This window comes from Lissotriton helveticus, chromosome 3_2 (genome assembly GCF_964261635.1).
Source record: "Lissotriton helveticus chromosome 3_2, aLisHel1.1, whole genome shotgun sequence".
NCBI lineage: Eukaryota > Metazoa > Chordata > Amphibia > Caudata > Salamandridae > Lissotriton > Lissotriton helveticus.
In genome coordinates this window covers 253,368,075-253,383,913 of record NC_136062.1, presented here as the reverse complement: position 1 = coordinate 253,383,913, position 15,839 = coordinate 253,368,075, and the positions used below count along the sequence as shown (strand labels likewise).

Sequence of the window (15,839 nt, the reverse complement as noted above, 5' to 3'; positions counted from 1 at the left end):
CGCCCTCCTTGTTGGGAATCTACTGAGCGGACTCCTACTTCCCTCTCCACTGTCACTTTCTGCTCTTCGGCTTCCTTTGCGTCTGGGCTTCCCGGAGTGTCCTTGGTGTCGCTCTTTGTCGGGTGTGCCAGGGTCTCTAGGCCATTGGGCTCATTTTCTCTGGCTTTTGATTCCGAATTACTCGCTCGGCTGGGTTCTTCATTGGTCACCACTGTGTGATTTCCTTTGCCAGCGGCTCAATGGTTTCAGATGTCTTTGATGAGTCGCTTCTACTTTTAGTTAGTGCTACTATGTCCCCTAGTATTTCCGGCATCTCAGCCCACTTATCTACTATATCGGCACATGAGCTTGTCAGAGTTATCATTGCTTGATTGTAGTTGATTGTTGCCTCCAATTCTTCCAGCTTGTGGGCCTGGTTCACTAGGCTTTGGGCTATTGATTGAAGGTCAACTTGGACCTCCATTTTGGTTGATTGCCATATCAGAGCCTTGGCTATTGACTTTTGTGCTTCTCTGATGGTTGTCAAATGGGGGGTATCTTCTTGCTCATCTTGATCTTTCTAGCCTGTTGCTGCGGACAACCCTGCTCGATCTTTTGCCTGGTTTTTTACCACGTCCCCTCTGCCAATGAGATTGGGGGTGAGGTCCAAAGTCCTTTCTATTGTTTGTTCTAGTTTTTGTAGAAAGGAAATCGGGGAGATCTCCTATCTCTAGCGAATAGGGTTGTCGGCATCCTATTGGTGAGGCCTTTATAATTTAATGTGAGATAGCTCGTGGGCTGGTACGCCCCAGATCTATGCCCTCAATAACCTCGGGCACGTCCTCCTCCGGATGCCAATAAATCAAGGCTTTGATTGGTAAGAGGTTGTCTATCACGTCGGGAGGCTTTCTAATGGTACCTACGACTGTTATGTGGCTCCCGAGGTCAGTATCACTGATCCTTTCATTATGTAGTTTACTGTTCTCCCCTACAACCCCCACTTTACACCCGCTAGAAAGGGGCAGATTTGGTCCTTCCTGTACCCATGCTTCCTGCGCCCGGTCCTGGCTCCCTTCCTTGGGCAGCAGGCGGCTCCCTCCCCCAAGAGGGGAATTTTCGCTGTGGGGTAGCTCAATGTGTGCCTGGCCAGGCCCCATTGTTTGGGCACTGCTCACTGTGGTCTCATCAGCCCTTTCGAGGGACATACCCGGGGGTGGCGGGCTGCCCGGTGCATGAAAATAATGAGTAATAAGCCCTTGTTGGGGGGGGCTCGCTGGGTTTGACTCCTGTCTTAAGTTCTGAGCCGTAATTCTTGTGACCCTTGTTGTATGATATTTGTGGGCGTTTGTCAGGATCCATCCTCTTTAGATTAGTCGGGTTTTCCTTGAGCATTTTCCTTTCGCACCAAGGAGAGGGTGTTTGGAAATTAACAAATTGGGGAATTGACTCCCTTTGCTTTTTAGTCTGTCCGTGTGCACTCTCGTCTGTGTGTGTGCCTTGGGCCATGCTTCTCGCCGCACAGTGCTATGCCAAATAGCAATGCGCCTCAAATTGCCCCCCTGCAGCCGCCCTCCGTTATCTCACTGTATTCACGCTGAAATCACCCAGGGAAGCCAGATGTCCTATAGCAGCCTTTTTGTGGTGCCACCTGCTGGGTCGGGCTGCTGCCGGAACGGACTCTCCTTCTGCCACAGACTACTTGAAATACCAATCACAATAGTAGCGGCCTCCTTGTGCTCCTTGTAGGTCTTGTGGGTCTTTGGGAGTCTTTAAGTCAAGTCAAATGATCATTATTCGGACATATAAAACATCCATAAAAGTACAGGGTAACACACAATCCAATAATAAATGATTAAAAACAGTATAGAATAATTAAAATACAATTGATTGTGAAAGTGCAAAGTGCAAAAAGAGTTAAAATACATGTGTGAGCCACTGACAAATCATCACAGGGAAAGAAAGAATCAAATTTCAAGGCATGTTCATAGTTGTGCGGGAACGAGTAGCTGATAACAGGAAGCAACTTACTCTAAAAAAAATTTCATCACAATTTAAAAGTAATATTTCTTTAAATGCTAGATTGAAGTCCGTTATAGCATGTTTTTTAAAATAAGGGATTAAGTAGAATTTTGAATATCTAGCATAGAAACCGCAGAAGAACAAGAAATGCAACAAGATTTGCTTACTACCATGGCTACAGGGGCATTGCATAGACTCGATTTTTATTAAAGCCCAGTGGAAAAGATAAGAAAAATCTGATGCTACCATCCCTAAGACGGAAGAGCAAACGTCTGTTCCATCTCCCCAAGTTCTTTGTCAGGTATCTCTGCTGCAAGTTGTTAGGCCTGCTATCCTGGACCAAAAGAGGAATGTATCTTATGATGGTAGATTTGTTTAACTCAGATAATTCTCGCTCTTTTTGGTATAGATTAAACAGCGCCCCTCTTACCATTTTATGTTGCATTTTTTCAGTGGCCTGACAGGAAATGAATAGGTGCCCCATACCCACACTTAATAAACAGTTTTTTACCGCCCTGAGCCAGGGTATGTCATGTGCCCTGTCGCACTGTAGGCAATCTAGGATTATTTCTTGGGTCAAGGAGGCGGCCTGGTTCCGCCATATTTTTAGCCAGAATAATGCTGGTCTCGACCTGATGAAATCCTCCACATAAAAAAGGTTCATCTCCCTATGACATATATAAGTTGGAGCTGAGATTGAAGCCCCCAAGATCTTCCGGCAAAATCTATTTTATTCAGTCTGAATATTGGCGCTATTAGAGTATCCCCATACCTCTGCGCCATAAGTAGCCGTTGGGAGGCATTGGGTTCTATAGATTTGCAGTCTTTAAATGTAGATGAGCAAGCGGGCCGCTGGCTGCACTAGGGCTAACCAGGCCACCTCTACGTCTCTCTGGGTGCTCTCTTAGCAGCTGCCGTATGACGGCAGCTGCGCTCGCGCTTGGATGCGCACAAACTCGCGCTTGGATGCGCACAAACTCTTTGCCTCGCTTTTTTGCCCTCCCCTGCCGGCGTCCTAAAAGTGGCTAGTGGGTTCTGCTGCCGCTGCGTCTCTGCCAAGGCTGTCGTACAACGGTACAACAGTACAGCTCGGTACAGTGCGGAGCTCCAGCTCTAATTACGCCCCGTCCTCTGCTCTCAGCGAGCTCAGCGTTACGGAAGTCAGTCTCACTTCCCTTTTGTTCCATTTCTTTCCTCTTGTACTCGCCTCATTTCCTCCTGGAGGCGGATCTCAACCCCGCTATGGAGGCCCTCTCTGCTGATGTTCCTCTTTTCTTCCTTCCTGGGAGTGCCTTCATAAGAGCACCTTTGCATTGACTCAGACTCTTCGGTTTCTTTAGCTTCTTTGAGGAGGGGTTCTTTGAGTATTTTTTTACAATGATTGTTGCCCAGTTTCCGCCAAAGGTCATCTGTCAGAGCTTCCCAGATACCTATAGCCTCTGAATGATCTCCTGCAGTCCACAAGCTTGCCACATGAGTGCCCACTAAAAAGAAAGTATTTGATAGTTTGAGGACAAGCAGAGGGTAACATATTGTGAGCAGAAGACAAGTTGAAAATATCTACAGAAAGGCAAGACAGATTGACAGACTTCAGTTGAGTGGATCTAACCATTGATTGAGTGGTGGAGGCTTACCCCATCTAACATTTACATATACTGAAAACTTCTGCCTTGAGAACCCCTAGGCAAAATATGTGCTGGCTTTATTGCTACATTAAACAACGATGAGATGAAATGTCACTATGCCTAAAAAGTAAAAGAACAACATTGATGCTTCTGAAGACATTTTTACATAGTGATTTTTTAGGGATTGTTTGGTATGGCCCCTAAGGAGGATCCTGAAGTTCCAGAATTGTCAGAAACCATCATATTGTCTTGGCTTACAAATTAACTCACAGCTCTCTTTAGAAGAGGTAGTGCCAAATAGGAATTATTATTATTATTTGAAAGGCTGGAGTCAAGAAGTCCCTCTAAGAGCTTAACCATTTTGGTGGGGGCCATGAGTGAGGAAATTGACATGAAAAAGCTATTTCATGTACTGCTTATGTGGCTTTCCTGAGTGACAAAGAGGTTCTTCCTGAGTTCCTTCAGGACGGGTCCATGATGGCCAGAAGAGGTTGGGAAAGCTGGCTGATGTAATGCCCTCAATAGCTGGATGAGGGGCTGCCAGTGGGTAGTCACAAACTATAAGGGCTGGATATTCCACAGAAGGGCTCTCAACATGACAAGTGTCCTGCAGGATGACAAAATAGATATTGCTAATGAGAGGTCAGTAAGTCGCTGTTCCTCACTAAAGCGTAGTCAGAACTGCATTAATACTGGGTTCTAGGGGAGGATGTCTTGGCACCTGCAGAAAGTTCCAAATAGAACTTGATTTTGAAAGGTCAGTTCCTTAGGAACCAAGCACTCAAGCTGAGCAATAGTAGGGAAGGTTGTAACTCTCCTTCACTCAACGGTCAGATCTCTCCTCTGGGAGAGAATCAATTGTGGCTTATCTGCATAAGGTGGAACAGATCAGAGTACCAAACCTGGTGAGGCCAGGCCAGAAACGCTTGGGCCGTCCCGATTTTCCAGAAATATCCGAGTCTGAAGTTCAAGCCAAAGGTGTGCAGAAAGGATCCTGATGCCAGCTTAGGATGTTCACTTTATTAAGTTGATGTAAGAGACCAGCCTCCTTACAGAGCCATATACCAAAGAACTACACCCAAATGGCCAGATTGCAGGGAACTTGTGACTGGTGCCTATTGCTTACTGATGTAAAAGAGGGCAGTGGTGATGTTTGTGCGGACAATCGCTAACCTGGGTATTAGCACCAAGAGGAATCCTTTAATATCAATAGGAATGCATTCAGCCCCTAACATTGGGTGCAGGGGAATTTATTACTAGGACAAAAAGGGCCTGTTGTAGTTTTCCTCAAGGTGCCCAATGTGGAAAATGAGGAAAACATTTTCTACAAGCTATGGATCAGCCAAGTGAAGGACAACCACTGACAGTTAGGGAGCATAACTCCACTCATCAAAGGTTGTAACCAAGCATGTGTGTAACTGGGATGAGCTCCAACTGAGATTTTTGCAGCTGCTCGCTGTGATCTGCCAGGAGTCGTGAGGACCTTAGCCAAAGAGCCACACCTGTGCAGGACACTGGAGTCCCAGAATTGCCAGATACCACCATATTGTCTTGACTTACAAATTAACACACAGTTCTCCTCTTTAGAAGAGGGAGAGCTTTTGATAGGCTGAGAAAAGTGCCTCTATGAGCTTTTTGGGGGACTGGGTGCACACATTGAGACCGAAAAGCTTTTTCCTGTACTGCTAATGTGCATTTCCTGAGTGACCGCTCCTTCAGGTCAGGCACATGAAGTAGGTGCCCTGAAGGGAAAGGGAGGACGCCCAGTTTGTAAATGTCATGACCTGAGAAGTGCCACCCCCATTCTACTTTGCAAGGAGCTAGTGGGTGCTGTACATCCTGTCATTTTCTGGTGAAAAAAACAACAAATGCTCCAAGGAGACTAATCTTTTCGAACTCCTGCAGAGCTTCTTTGAAATCTAGCTGGTGCAGAGAAAGTCTGGATGTGGAGAAATTACTGTAGAGCACATTAATTCTTTACCACTTGAAGGCCCCTTAAGTCCTTCGCTATCTGGGTTCGATGAAGGTACTATTATAGAAAAAACCTTCTGATTGATGTTGAGGGGTTCACACCAATGATGAGGCAGAGGTGGGTGGCTAATCAAAGGAGAAGCCAATGGGACTGAATGGCCTACTATGAGGCCAGAAAGTTGGTTTGTTATTCCAGCATGAATTGTTCCTTTTCACCTGCCAGCTCCTCCAGTAAGTGAACCAGCAGATAATGGAGTTAGGTACAAAGGGACAAGCATGGAAGCTTGCAAAATCGCACAGCCACCAAAGCTGTGTACACCAACTACTAAGATCGAAGATGAAAAATGTCATCAAAAATAGATCCTACCTGTTGCTGTCACCCCGTCTTGACTAATAGCCAGCTTAATTGTGTACAAGCCCTTATCCTAGAGCCTGGTGGAACCAACAAGTGACCACAACAACTTTTCTAAAAACTATTTCAGGTTTCAATTTGACTGGCTGTGTATGAAGGAGGATCAGGGTTCCAATGGAAACCCTCTCACATAAGTCACTCAAGACTCCTCCTTTTGCAATCCTCCCACATAAAAATCCTCATACTGGAGTCCCCGACTCTGTGTTGACGGCACACAGCCCACCTCACCCCTTTTAAAGTCCAGAGCAAAGAGCAACTAACAGTGCTGTGACACACAGGCCCCTCCCACTGGAGAGATGGAGCCTACTCCGATACAGTATGGTGCCACCACGGCAGATCCGCCCACAATAGGGAAAATATGAAAACTCTTTATCTAGACTTTGTTGAATTTACTTTAGAAAACTATTTTGGTCCTCTATGCACCTCCAAGACAACCCTCCAAGTCCATTCCATAGAAATCACACTTAACAGATGGATGCAGAAACTTGATCTCACTTTAAGCCACTAATCCAGATGCATATTGTACAAAAATTAGAAATACAGAACAAAATAGGAGATGAGAAAAGAAGTGGGATTGCCATATCCTGAATACCAAAAATTGTTGTTTACTGCTATTTTTGAAAGATTGCTTTTATAACCCACTCCTGCCACGTTCACTCTTTTCTACAACACATACACACCCTTAGCATATCTATGAAATTCCTCCTTCTATGAAAATGTCATATTTCATTAAGGTTTTCCTTATTGCAAATTAAAATGTAATATGAGTTGGTGTTTATGCAAACAAAACCATGTTAGTGGTCATGCCATCAAATTTCGCTTCCCTTACACATGTAGCACAAATTTACTTCATATGCATTTAACAATGGATTCTGAGTGAGCTCCAAATTGAGCAAGCTCAACTTAAATGCTATATCCAATCAATTTGGTGGGGTTCAATAAATGTAATATAGGATAGCCTACATGTGTTACCTCTCCCATATCTTCCTCCTCTTCCTCTTCTGATGTCACCTCTTCCGTCGTTCCATTCTAAAATAAAAACAAAATTCCAAATTCACATTTGGCAAAGTAAAGCCTGAACATGAGAAGCTGTCACAAACACTAAATAAAAAATGATGGCCCAACTTCTTAACAGATTTTTTAATGTTTGTGAATCCTGGAAGGTTAAGCAGTACAATTTTGTGATTCCACATCAGTCAATGGATTGGTCATATTTCATCATAATGCCATGAAAACTGACACAAAATGTCCCCGCCCAAAATTATAAAAATCATCAAAAGTTGTACCAGTGCCACAGTATTCACTGTTACAATCATTGTTTTTTTTTTTTTTTTAAAGTCCTACTGTAAAACAAACCGAGGTAGGCAGCATTTGTAGATATAAAAACGTGAGTTTAGAATTGCTTGAGTTTTTAAACATTTCCAAAAAACAACAAGCATTGACTAAGTCAATAGGTCTCGCCTATGCAAGAGCTATTAACTTTGGCAAGGTCTTTAACCCCTTCCACGCTCATGACGAGCTGGGCTCGTCATGGTGTAGCCTCCTCGCACGCTCATGACGAGCCCAGCTCGTCATGAATAATGGAAAATGGGCGATCCCAGCACCGGGGGGGAAAACGCATAGCAGCCAAGTGGTTAAGTCATGTTGTACACCAGTGTAGCTTTGGTTTAACATGGCTAAATGTTAGTGACGTGGAGTAGATTGGAGTAGAGTGGAATGGGGTAGGCTGGCTTAGAGTAGTGTGTTCATTTGGGTTACAGTAGAGTGGGGTAGATTGGGGCAACGTGGAGTGGGGCGAATTGGTTTACAGCGGAGTGGGTTATGTTATAGCAGGGTATGTTGGGGTAGAGAAGTAGAATAGAGTGGGGTAGATTGTAGTGGTATGCAGGGAGCAGATGGGAGTGGAGAAGAATGGGGTGGAGTGGGGTAGACTAGAGTGGGATGGGGCAGGTAGATTGGAGTCGAGTGGGGCGATTTAGGTGGCTAGGCAAAGGTTTGGGTGGATTGCAGTAGATAGGAGTAGAGTGGAGTGAGGTATATTGGGGTAGATTGGAATGGGCTACACTGGGGAAGAAGGAAGTGGGGAGGATTGGGTTAGACTAGCAGAGTGGAGTGGGGTATATTGGGTGAATTAAAATAGGGTTAATTGGAATGGAGTGGGGAAGAGTGGAATCGGGTAGACTAGAGTGGGTTAGTTTGAAGTGAAGGAGCCTAGGTTGGAGGGGAGCATATTGAAGTGTGTAGATTGTAGTGTATTAGATTGTGTTAGACTGTAGTGGTGTAGAACTGGGGTGGAATGGGTTAGAGTGGAATGTTGTGGAGTGGGACAAATTGGAGTGAAGTGGGGTAGAGTGGTGAAAGGTAGAGGGGATATGGGTAGATAGTAGTAAACCAGGTCAATTAGAGTAAGGTAGAGTACGTTCATTGGGGTAGAGTGGAGCAGGGTAGATTGGGCTGGAGTAGAGTTGGGTATATTGGAGAAAACTCGGAAACTACAGACTTCCATGACCGCTTTAGGCCTGGTACAATTAGTGGAAGCCCCAACTCACATAAAGGGCCACATTCTCGACCTCATCTGGTCTTCTATGCCAAAAGTGGCTCTTACAAATATCACACCATGTATATGGTCGGACCATCACCTAATCATGTGTGATATACCGCAAAACAACCCTCAGGTAAAACTTCCGTTAAAAACCAAAAAAGTGCGCCAATGGAAAAAAGTTGACCCAGGAACTCTAACCGATGCCCTGTCCAAACGTATACTGAAACCTATGGTTCTATCAGACGGCATGGACCTAGATTTAAAATATGATACTATAGTAACCACCCTTAGGCAATCAATTGATGAAATAGCCCCAGAAAAGACACAAAAAGTAAAGGGTGTGGAAAAAGGAGCCCCCTGGTTTACTCAAAACCTGAGAGATCAAAAAAGAAAGCTCCGTCATCTTGAAAGATGCTGGAGGAAATCTAAAAAGGATATTGACCGAGAACTATATAGAACGTCCTTTCAACTATATAAAAAGCTTATTGTATCAACCAAAAAGGACTATTATGAAACCCGCATGAACAACGCCATAAATGTCCAGAAAGAAACCTTCCAAATTCTGAAAGAACTAAGCAAAAATGAAGGAAAGGCAGATACATTGATTGACTGCAACATCTTCCAAGGATACTTTCTTGAAAAAGTAGCGACTATCCTGTCAGACATCAAGAAAGACAGCTCAACTATACATACCACGTCATTGCCCCTTCATAACCCTTCGACCCCTATTATTACTAGATTTCCTAATATTGACTCCACTACCCTCAGACAATTAGCAGCATCAACCAAGTCAGGCTCTCCCGCTGACCCCTGCCCTCCCGAAACCTTTCGGCTAGCAATTCCTATTCTGGAGGACCAGATCCTAGACCTCCTAAACAATTCACTAGCCACTGGATCATTACCAACTACCTTTAAAGAAGCACGCGTCAGACCCCTGATAAAAAAACCTGGGGCGGATCGAACTAGCCTGAAGAACTACAGGCCAATCTCCCAGCTGCCGTTTTTGTCAAAAAGTTTAAAACAGCATGTGTTAAAATCATTGTCACCCCTCCTGGACTCACACCATCTACTCCAGGAGCGGAAAGCTGGTTTTCGTGCCCACCATAGCACGGAACTAGTAATGCTGTCGGTATTGGATGAGCTCAGATGCATGGCTGACAGTAAAAAGCCTAGCGCCCTGATATTATTAGATCTCTCAGCGGCGTTTGATACTGTCAGCCATGCACTGCTCCTGGACAGACTAGCCATGTCCGGGATAAAAGACCAAGCTCTCCAATGGCTAACGGCCTTTCTGCTGGGGAGGACGCAAAGAATCCAGTTAGCAGACCAGGTTTCCGACGTGGGCACCTTGGTATGTGGGGTCCCACAAGGGTCCGCACTTTCACCACTTTTATTTAATTTATATTTGCAGCCACTAATAGACTCTTTGGCAAACATGGGCTGTAAAGTCTTTAATTACGCCGATGATACTCAGCTACTGCTGAGTATCGATAACACAACATCGGCTCAGTCCATGGCCCAAAAGATACTACGGTTCACAGTAAATTGGATGACGTCCAACCTATTAAAAATGAATCCAGACAAAACGGAGGTCCTTGTAGTTTCAACCTCTGCTTCCCCCTGGAACGATCTGTTCTGGCCCCAAGAACTTGGACCTACCCCAAAGCCATGTCCTAGTGTAAAGAGTCTTGGTATGAAAATCGATCAGGAACTCTCGATGACCAACCAAGTATCCGCTGTGGTTGGTTCATGTACCAACCTGATCAGGCAATTACGAAAGCTTGTCCCTTTACTATCAACGAATATGCTTCGAACCATCGTTTCAGCCACAATAGTTTCCAGAATTGACTACGGGAACGCACTATACCTAGGTCTCCCAAAAAATTCTATTAATCGTCTACAAGTCATCTTGAATGACGCAGCACGGCTAATTTTTGGACTCCCCAGGCGGACCCATGCTTCCCCTCTGCTTTATAGGTTACACTGGCTCCCTATAAAGCAAAGGGTTGAATTTAAGAGCCTGTGCATCTGCCATAAAGCAATTTACGGACAGGCACCAGCCTATATAAAAGACAGGCTTGAAGTGTATGAACCCAAGCGCGCTCTGCGTTCCTCCGATTCCTTTCTACTATCCTGCCCACGTTTTAAAATGGCAACGAAAGGTGGTAGATCTTTTTCAGTCCAAGCCCCCATCATTTGGAACAAGCTACCGGAGGTGCTTCGTAGAGAATCTAATCTCCTCTGTTTTACGAAATCCCTGAAGACTTTACTCTTCAGGGACGCGTTTACACTCCCGTAAGACAGGCCGAGTTTTCTGCATTTCTTCTACCTTTTTCCTGTTGTTGTACTTGGTCAGAAGCGCTTTGAGACCTGTCGGTGAGTTGGCGCGATATAAAACCCAGATACAATACAATACAATACAAAAGGGGTTGGCGTGGAGTAGAGTGGGGGTAGAGTTAGGGGAGAACACTGGAATGCAATATATTGGAATGGTAGATTGTAGTGGAGTATAGTATTTTGGATTGGGGTAGAGTGGCGTGGCGTGGGTTAGAATGCAGGGCTTAGAGAGGAGGGGAGTGGAGAGCCATGTCAAGAGTGTCTTACAGGGGATTGCCGTAGAGTGGCATGGCACAGAGTGGAGCAGAGTGGTGTAGAGTGAAGCGGTGTGGTGTTGTACAGAGGAGTAGTATAAAATGGAGTGGTGTAGCGTGGACTATGCATGGCGTGATAGTGCATTGCTATTACAGACAACATATTTCTCATTAAAAATGGCCATTACATTTTGATCAAATTGAAAGGATGATGTTACTTACACAGTAAGCATCTGTTCTTGGCATGTAGAGCTGTAGATTCACATGCGTTGCATACTTCTGCCATCTAGTGTTGGGACCGGATGTTTGCAAGTTGTTTTCTTCAAAGAAGTCTTTTCAGTCACGAGGTAAGGGGATTCCTCCTTTTGGCGAGACTGCGCATGGGCATCGACTCCACTGTTAAGATAGTTTTCCCGCAAGAGGGTGAGAATAGAGTAATGGAGTGTATAATATAGATGTCCATGCCTATGAATGTGAATAGTAAGAACTGCAACAACTATAGGTGTCCGGGGAGGCGGGTGGGACCATATGAATCTAAAGCTCTACATGCAAAGAACAGATGCTTACTGGGTAAGTAACAATCCATTCGAGGTATGTGGGCTGTAGATACACATGCTTTGGACAGACAATAAAGACGTATGCTCCCCAAGCGGTGGCTAACCTGTAGGTGCAAAAAGAACATTTGATGGACAGAATGCAGAACAATGTCATACATTCACCCCAGTACAGAGATCTGGCCCAAATCCATCATTTTCTTGCTCACCATGCCATTCCAGTTTGGACCCAGCCAGTCTTGACCCTGCGCCCAATGGGGACACAGTCCAGCCCAAACTGTCAGGCCAGGTCCTTCCTGGACTGGAAACAAGCAAATTAGGACCGGTTTCCGGCTTTCAGCCAGAATAGCTTGACTCCAGTGACATGGAGAGCACGGAACCCACGTCTGGGCATACAATTCCCACTCGGGGTGACAAATGCAAAAGAAACAATTGATGGACAGAATGCAGAATAATGTCATACATTCACCCCAGTACAGAGATCTGGGCCTAAATCCATCGTTTTTTTGCTCGCCATTCTAGTCCAAACTGGGGTGGCGTAGAGGGCAACATAACAATGGATTTAACCCAGATCTTTTGACTGGGGGAGAATGTTTGCATTGTCAGCATTCCGTCCATCAATTGTTTGCTGTAACACTTTTCGCCCTAAGTGCGAAAAAGTCCAGACGTGGGTCCCTTGCTCACTGTGCCACTGGACTCAAGCTAGCCTGGCTGAAGGGTGACGTACCCTGAAACCGGTCCCAGAATGCTTGTTTCCGGTCCAGGGAGGACCTGGCCTGGCAGTTCAGTCTGGACTGTTCCCATGAGGCACAGGGTCAGGACTGATTTGCATATGGCTGGGTCCAAACTGGGGTGGCGTAGTGGACAAAATAACGATGGATTTAACCCAGATCTTTTGACTGGGGGAGAATGTTTGCATTATCAGCATTCTGTTCATCATTTGTTTGCTGTAACCTGTAGATGTTGCAGTTGTCTGAAAAAGTGTCTTAAGCACTGCTTGGCCTACATTAGCTTGTTGGCGTGCTAACACATCTACACAATAGTGTTTGGTAAATGTGTGTAATGTAGACCATGTTGCGACCTTACATATGTCAGCTCGAGGGATGTTACCTAAAAAAGCCATAGTAGCCCCTATTTTGCGAATTAATAGGGGGTATAGATAAAGTTCTTTTAGCTTTCACATAGCATGTTTGAATGCACTTAACAATCAATATTGAAAGGCCAGATTTAGAGATGGATTGCCTCTGTGAGGTGGAGCAAATGCAACAAAAGGTTTTGTTTTGCGAAAATCTTTGGTCCTTTCTATGTAGTACAATAAGGCTTGAATACGGTTGAGGGAAAAAAACTGGTAACTCAACTGATTGGTTAATATGAAAAGCAGAAACTACTTTGGGAAGGAGCTGAAAGAAGGGTTCTTCTAAGGGTAATGCCTGATCGCAATGAGGAAAGCAATTTTCCATGAAAGAAACTGTAAAGGACAATTATGCAAGGGTTCAAAAGGTGGACCCATAAGCCTTATAAGGACAATGTTAAGATTCAACACTGGTGCAGGGTGAATCCTTGGTGATTTTGATCTGAAAACCCTGTCAAATGTCGAACTAAGATCCATGAAAAACAGATGTAAAGATCCTTGCTCCACATATGCATATTTGCTAATTATCAAATGTAAATTAAAACACTATCCAGCCCGCCTCTAAAAAATATTGATAATCTGACACAATCTCATTTAGCTGGGCCCAGGTCTGGATTCTGGTCAACAATACACTACCAACCACTTTCACTATGAAATCTTTTAGGGATAATAAGTTAGATTCCCTTTTGCACCCTTTTTAAAAACAGCAATTATGATGGAACATGATAACGAGGCTGATAAACTGAATCCTCCGCAGGTGACATTAAGTGCATTAGTTAATATTATTAGGAGAACAAAAAGATCTATATTGTGCTCATATACGACTATGGGAATCCTATCCAGTCTTTGAGCCTTCTCTACAGGACTACCCCTAATTGCAGATGTTACTGCCTCTAAACCATAATACAAACCCTGATTAGTAACAGACTACTATGAGTCCATCACTTACACATTTTGCGTGCCATCAAGAAGGGTAAAATGCTTGATCTACGCATCTTCAGTTTGGTCTTTCTAGTCTTAATTAACTTAAAGGTGCATCAGCTGTAGTGCAATTCACAACTTTCCAAAACTTGGATCTATCTTTATACCTGCGTGCAGATGTTAAATCATTCAAATCCTCATTTCTGAAGGTTGACTTCCGCTTAAAGATGACCATTTTAAAGGCAGCTCTACGCTACATAACATCCCCAAAGTAACATGATTACTCCTTTCGGCTCTGTAGATTGCTCCAGGCCACACTACAATGTCTTTTAAACCACTTATCTACTCCTATAGTTGGTTTATTAGCAAGAGCCGCAAACAATGTTGGGAATCTTCTCTACAGTTAGGTTGTCAGTAACTAACATCTTGAGGCTGTGTCGTAACCAACAAATGAGAACAGTTAAAAAAGCATAAAGGATCCATTGAGACATGATCTCATGATCTAACATCCAACATATGCTAATCCCGCTTTCTTTTACAGTCTTTTCCAGAGAGATTGCAACCAAGGAAGTTTTAATAGAACTCTGAATGGTAACAAAATGCCGGAGATCGTTAAGAGCATCAGAACACTGTCTAGCACGATATAATCTACTAACAGACCCTACATATGTCTAGAGACCAGAAATCATCAATAGTACCTGAACAGCCATTGTTGAAAATAGTTGGTACATGGCGAAGGGTAGTCAAAAATTTTTTAATTTGCATTACACACGTTCTATTTATATAACAACTTGTCAAGAAAAAAACAGTTGATTACAATAGGAGGAGCTGGATTGATGGTCCTTTCCTAGGTCTGATAAGATTAGGTTCATGGAATGTCAGGCAATTATATCTTTAAATTGAAATCACCTACGAACAGGACTGTTTTTTAAGAATCAAAAAGGCTTTATTAAAACTAGAAACTAAGTAATTGTTATCAGAACAGTAGAAAATATATGACAATACAAAAAACAATACACTGCAAATCAAGCTATACAATAATAAAGAGATACTACTAACTGATATTAAATAAATATATAAAAAGCCAATTTTTTAAAAACATTTTAAATTATTAAATATGGAAAAGGAAACGAGGAGGAGAGTGAGCGGGAAAAAAGGAGGGGTGATGGGCTCAAGGATTCAGTTCCATAGATCCATATAAATAGATAATAAACTGCAAAACTATACTAGTAATTGATCATCCCAGATAGAGTATCCCACTAGGAGGAGCATTACCAAAGGTAAGGAATATGCTACTTACCAGTATGCATCTGTTCTTGGCATGTAGGGCTGCTGACATTCATATCTGTGCATAGATCTCCGCCTAGTGTTGGGTCCGGATGATTGCACTTTGTTGTCCTGGAAGAGTCTTCTAAGTATCACGAGGTAGGTGACTCCGCCCCTGGACTACAGTGCGCATGGGCATCCTTTCCATGCTCAGATTGTTTTTCGCGTTGTGGCAGAGGTAGAGATAGGAAAGTAAGAGATGTCCATGCTAGAGATAATGCTGCAGCTGCGACAGGCGCCGGGGAGGAGGGCGGGCGATATGAATGTCAGCAGCCCTACATGCCAAGAACAGATGCATACTGGTAAGTAGCATATTCCGTTCGAGGCATGTGGGCTGCTGAATTCATATCTGTGCATAGACTGAATAGCAGTATCTCCTCTAGCGGTGGCCACCTGTGCCAGCTGCAGCGGTTTGGAAAAGAGTTTTGAGGACAGCCTGGCCTACAGCAGCTTGCTGTTTTGCTTGCACGTCTACACAGTAGTGTTTAGCGGAAGTGTGTATGGTGGACCATGTGGCTGCCTTACAGATGTCTTCGAGGGGAATATTTCCTAGGAAAGCCATGGATGCCCCCATTTTCCGTGTAGAGTGTGCTGTAGGGGGGACTGTTAAAGTGCGTTTAGCTTTTAGATAACATATTTGAATGCACTTAACTATCCATCTGGCTATTCCTGACTTTGAAATAGGATTTCCCTTGTGTTGTGGGGCAAAAGCAACAAACAGTTGTTTTGTCTTCTTAAATGATTTAGTTCTGTCCACATAGTATAGT

The 15,839-nt window shown here is 44.0% G+C and overlaps 1 protein-coding gene across 2 annotated transcripts in view; it reads right to left on the bottom strand.

Annotated features, from left to right (window-relative positions):
- The window catches only part of UBE2Q2 (ubiquitin conjugating enzyme E2 Q2), a 758,043-nt gene that overhangs the window by 407,792 nt on the left and 334,412 nt on the right, over positions 1-15,839 (bottom strand). Inside the window, exon 4 of one of the 2 annotated variants that reach the window (XM_078685153.1) lies at positions 6,979-7,035. In XM_078685153.1, coding sequence (XP_078541279.1) covers positions 6,979-7,035 — 57 coding nt within the window. Of the gene's footprint in view, positions 1-6,969; positions 7,036-15,839 lie in introns of both variants that reach the window. The other variant, XM_078685152.1, reaches the window with a different exon arrangement.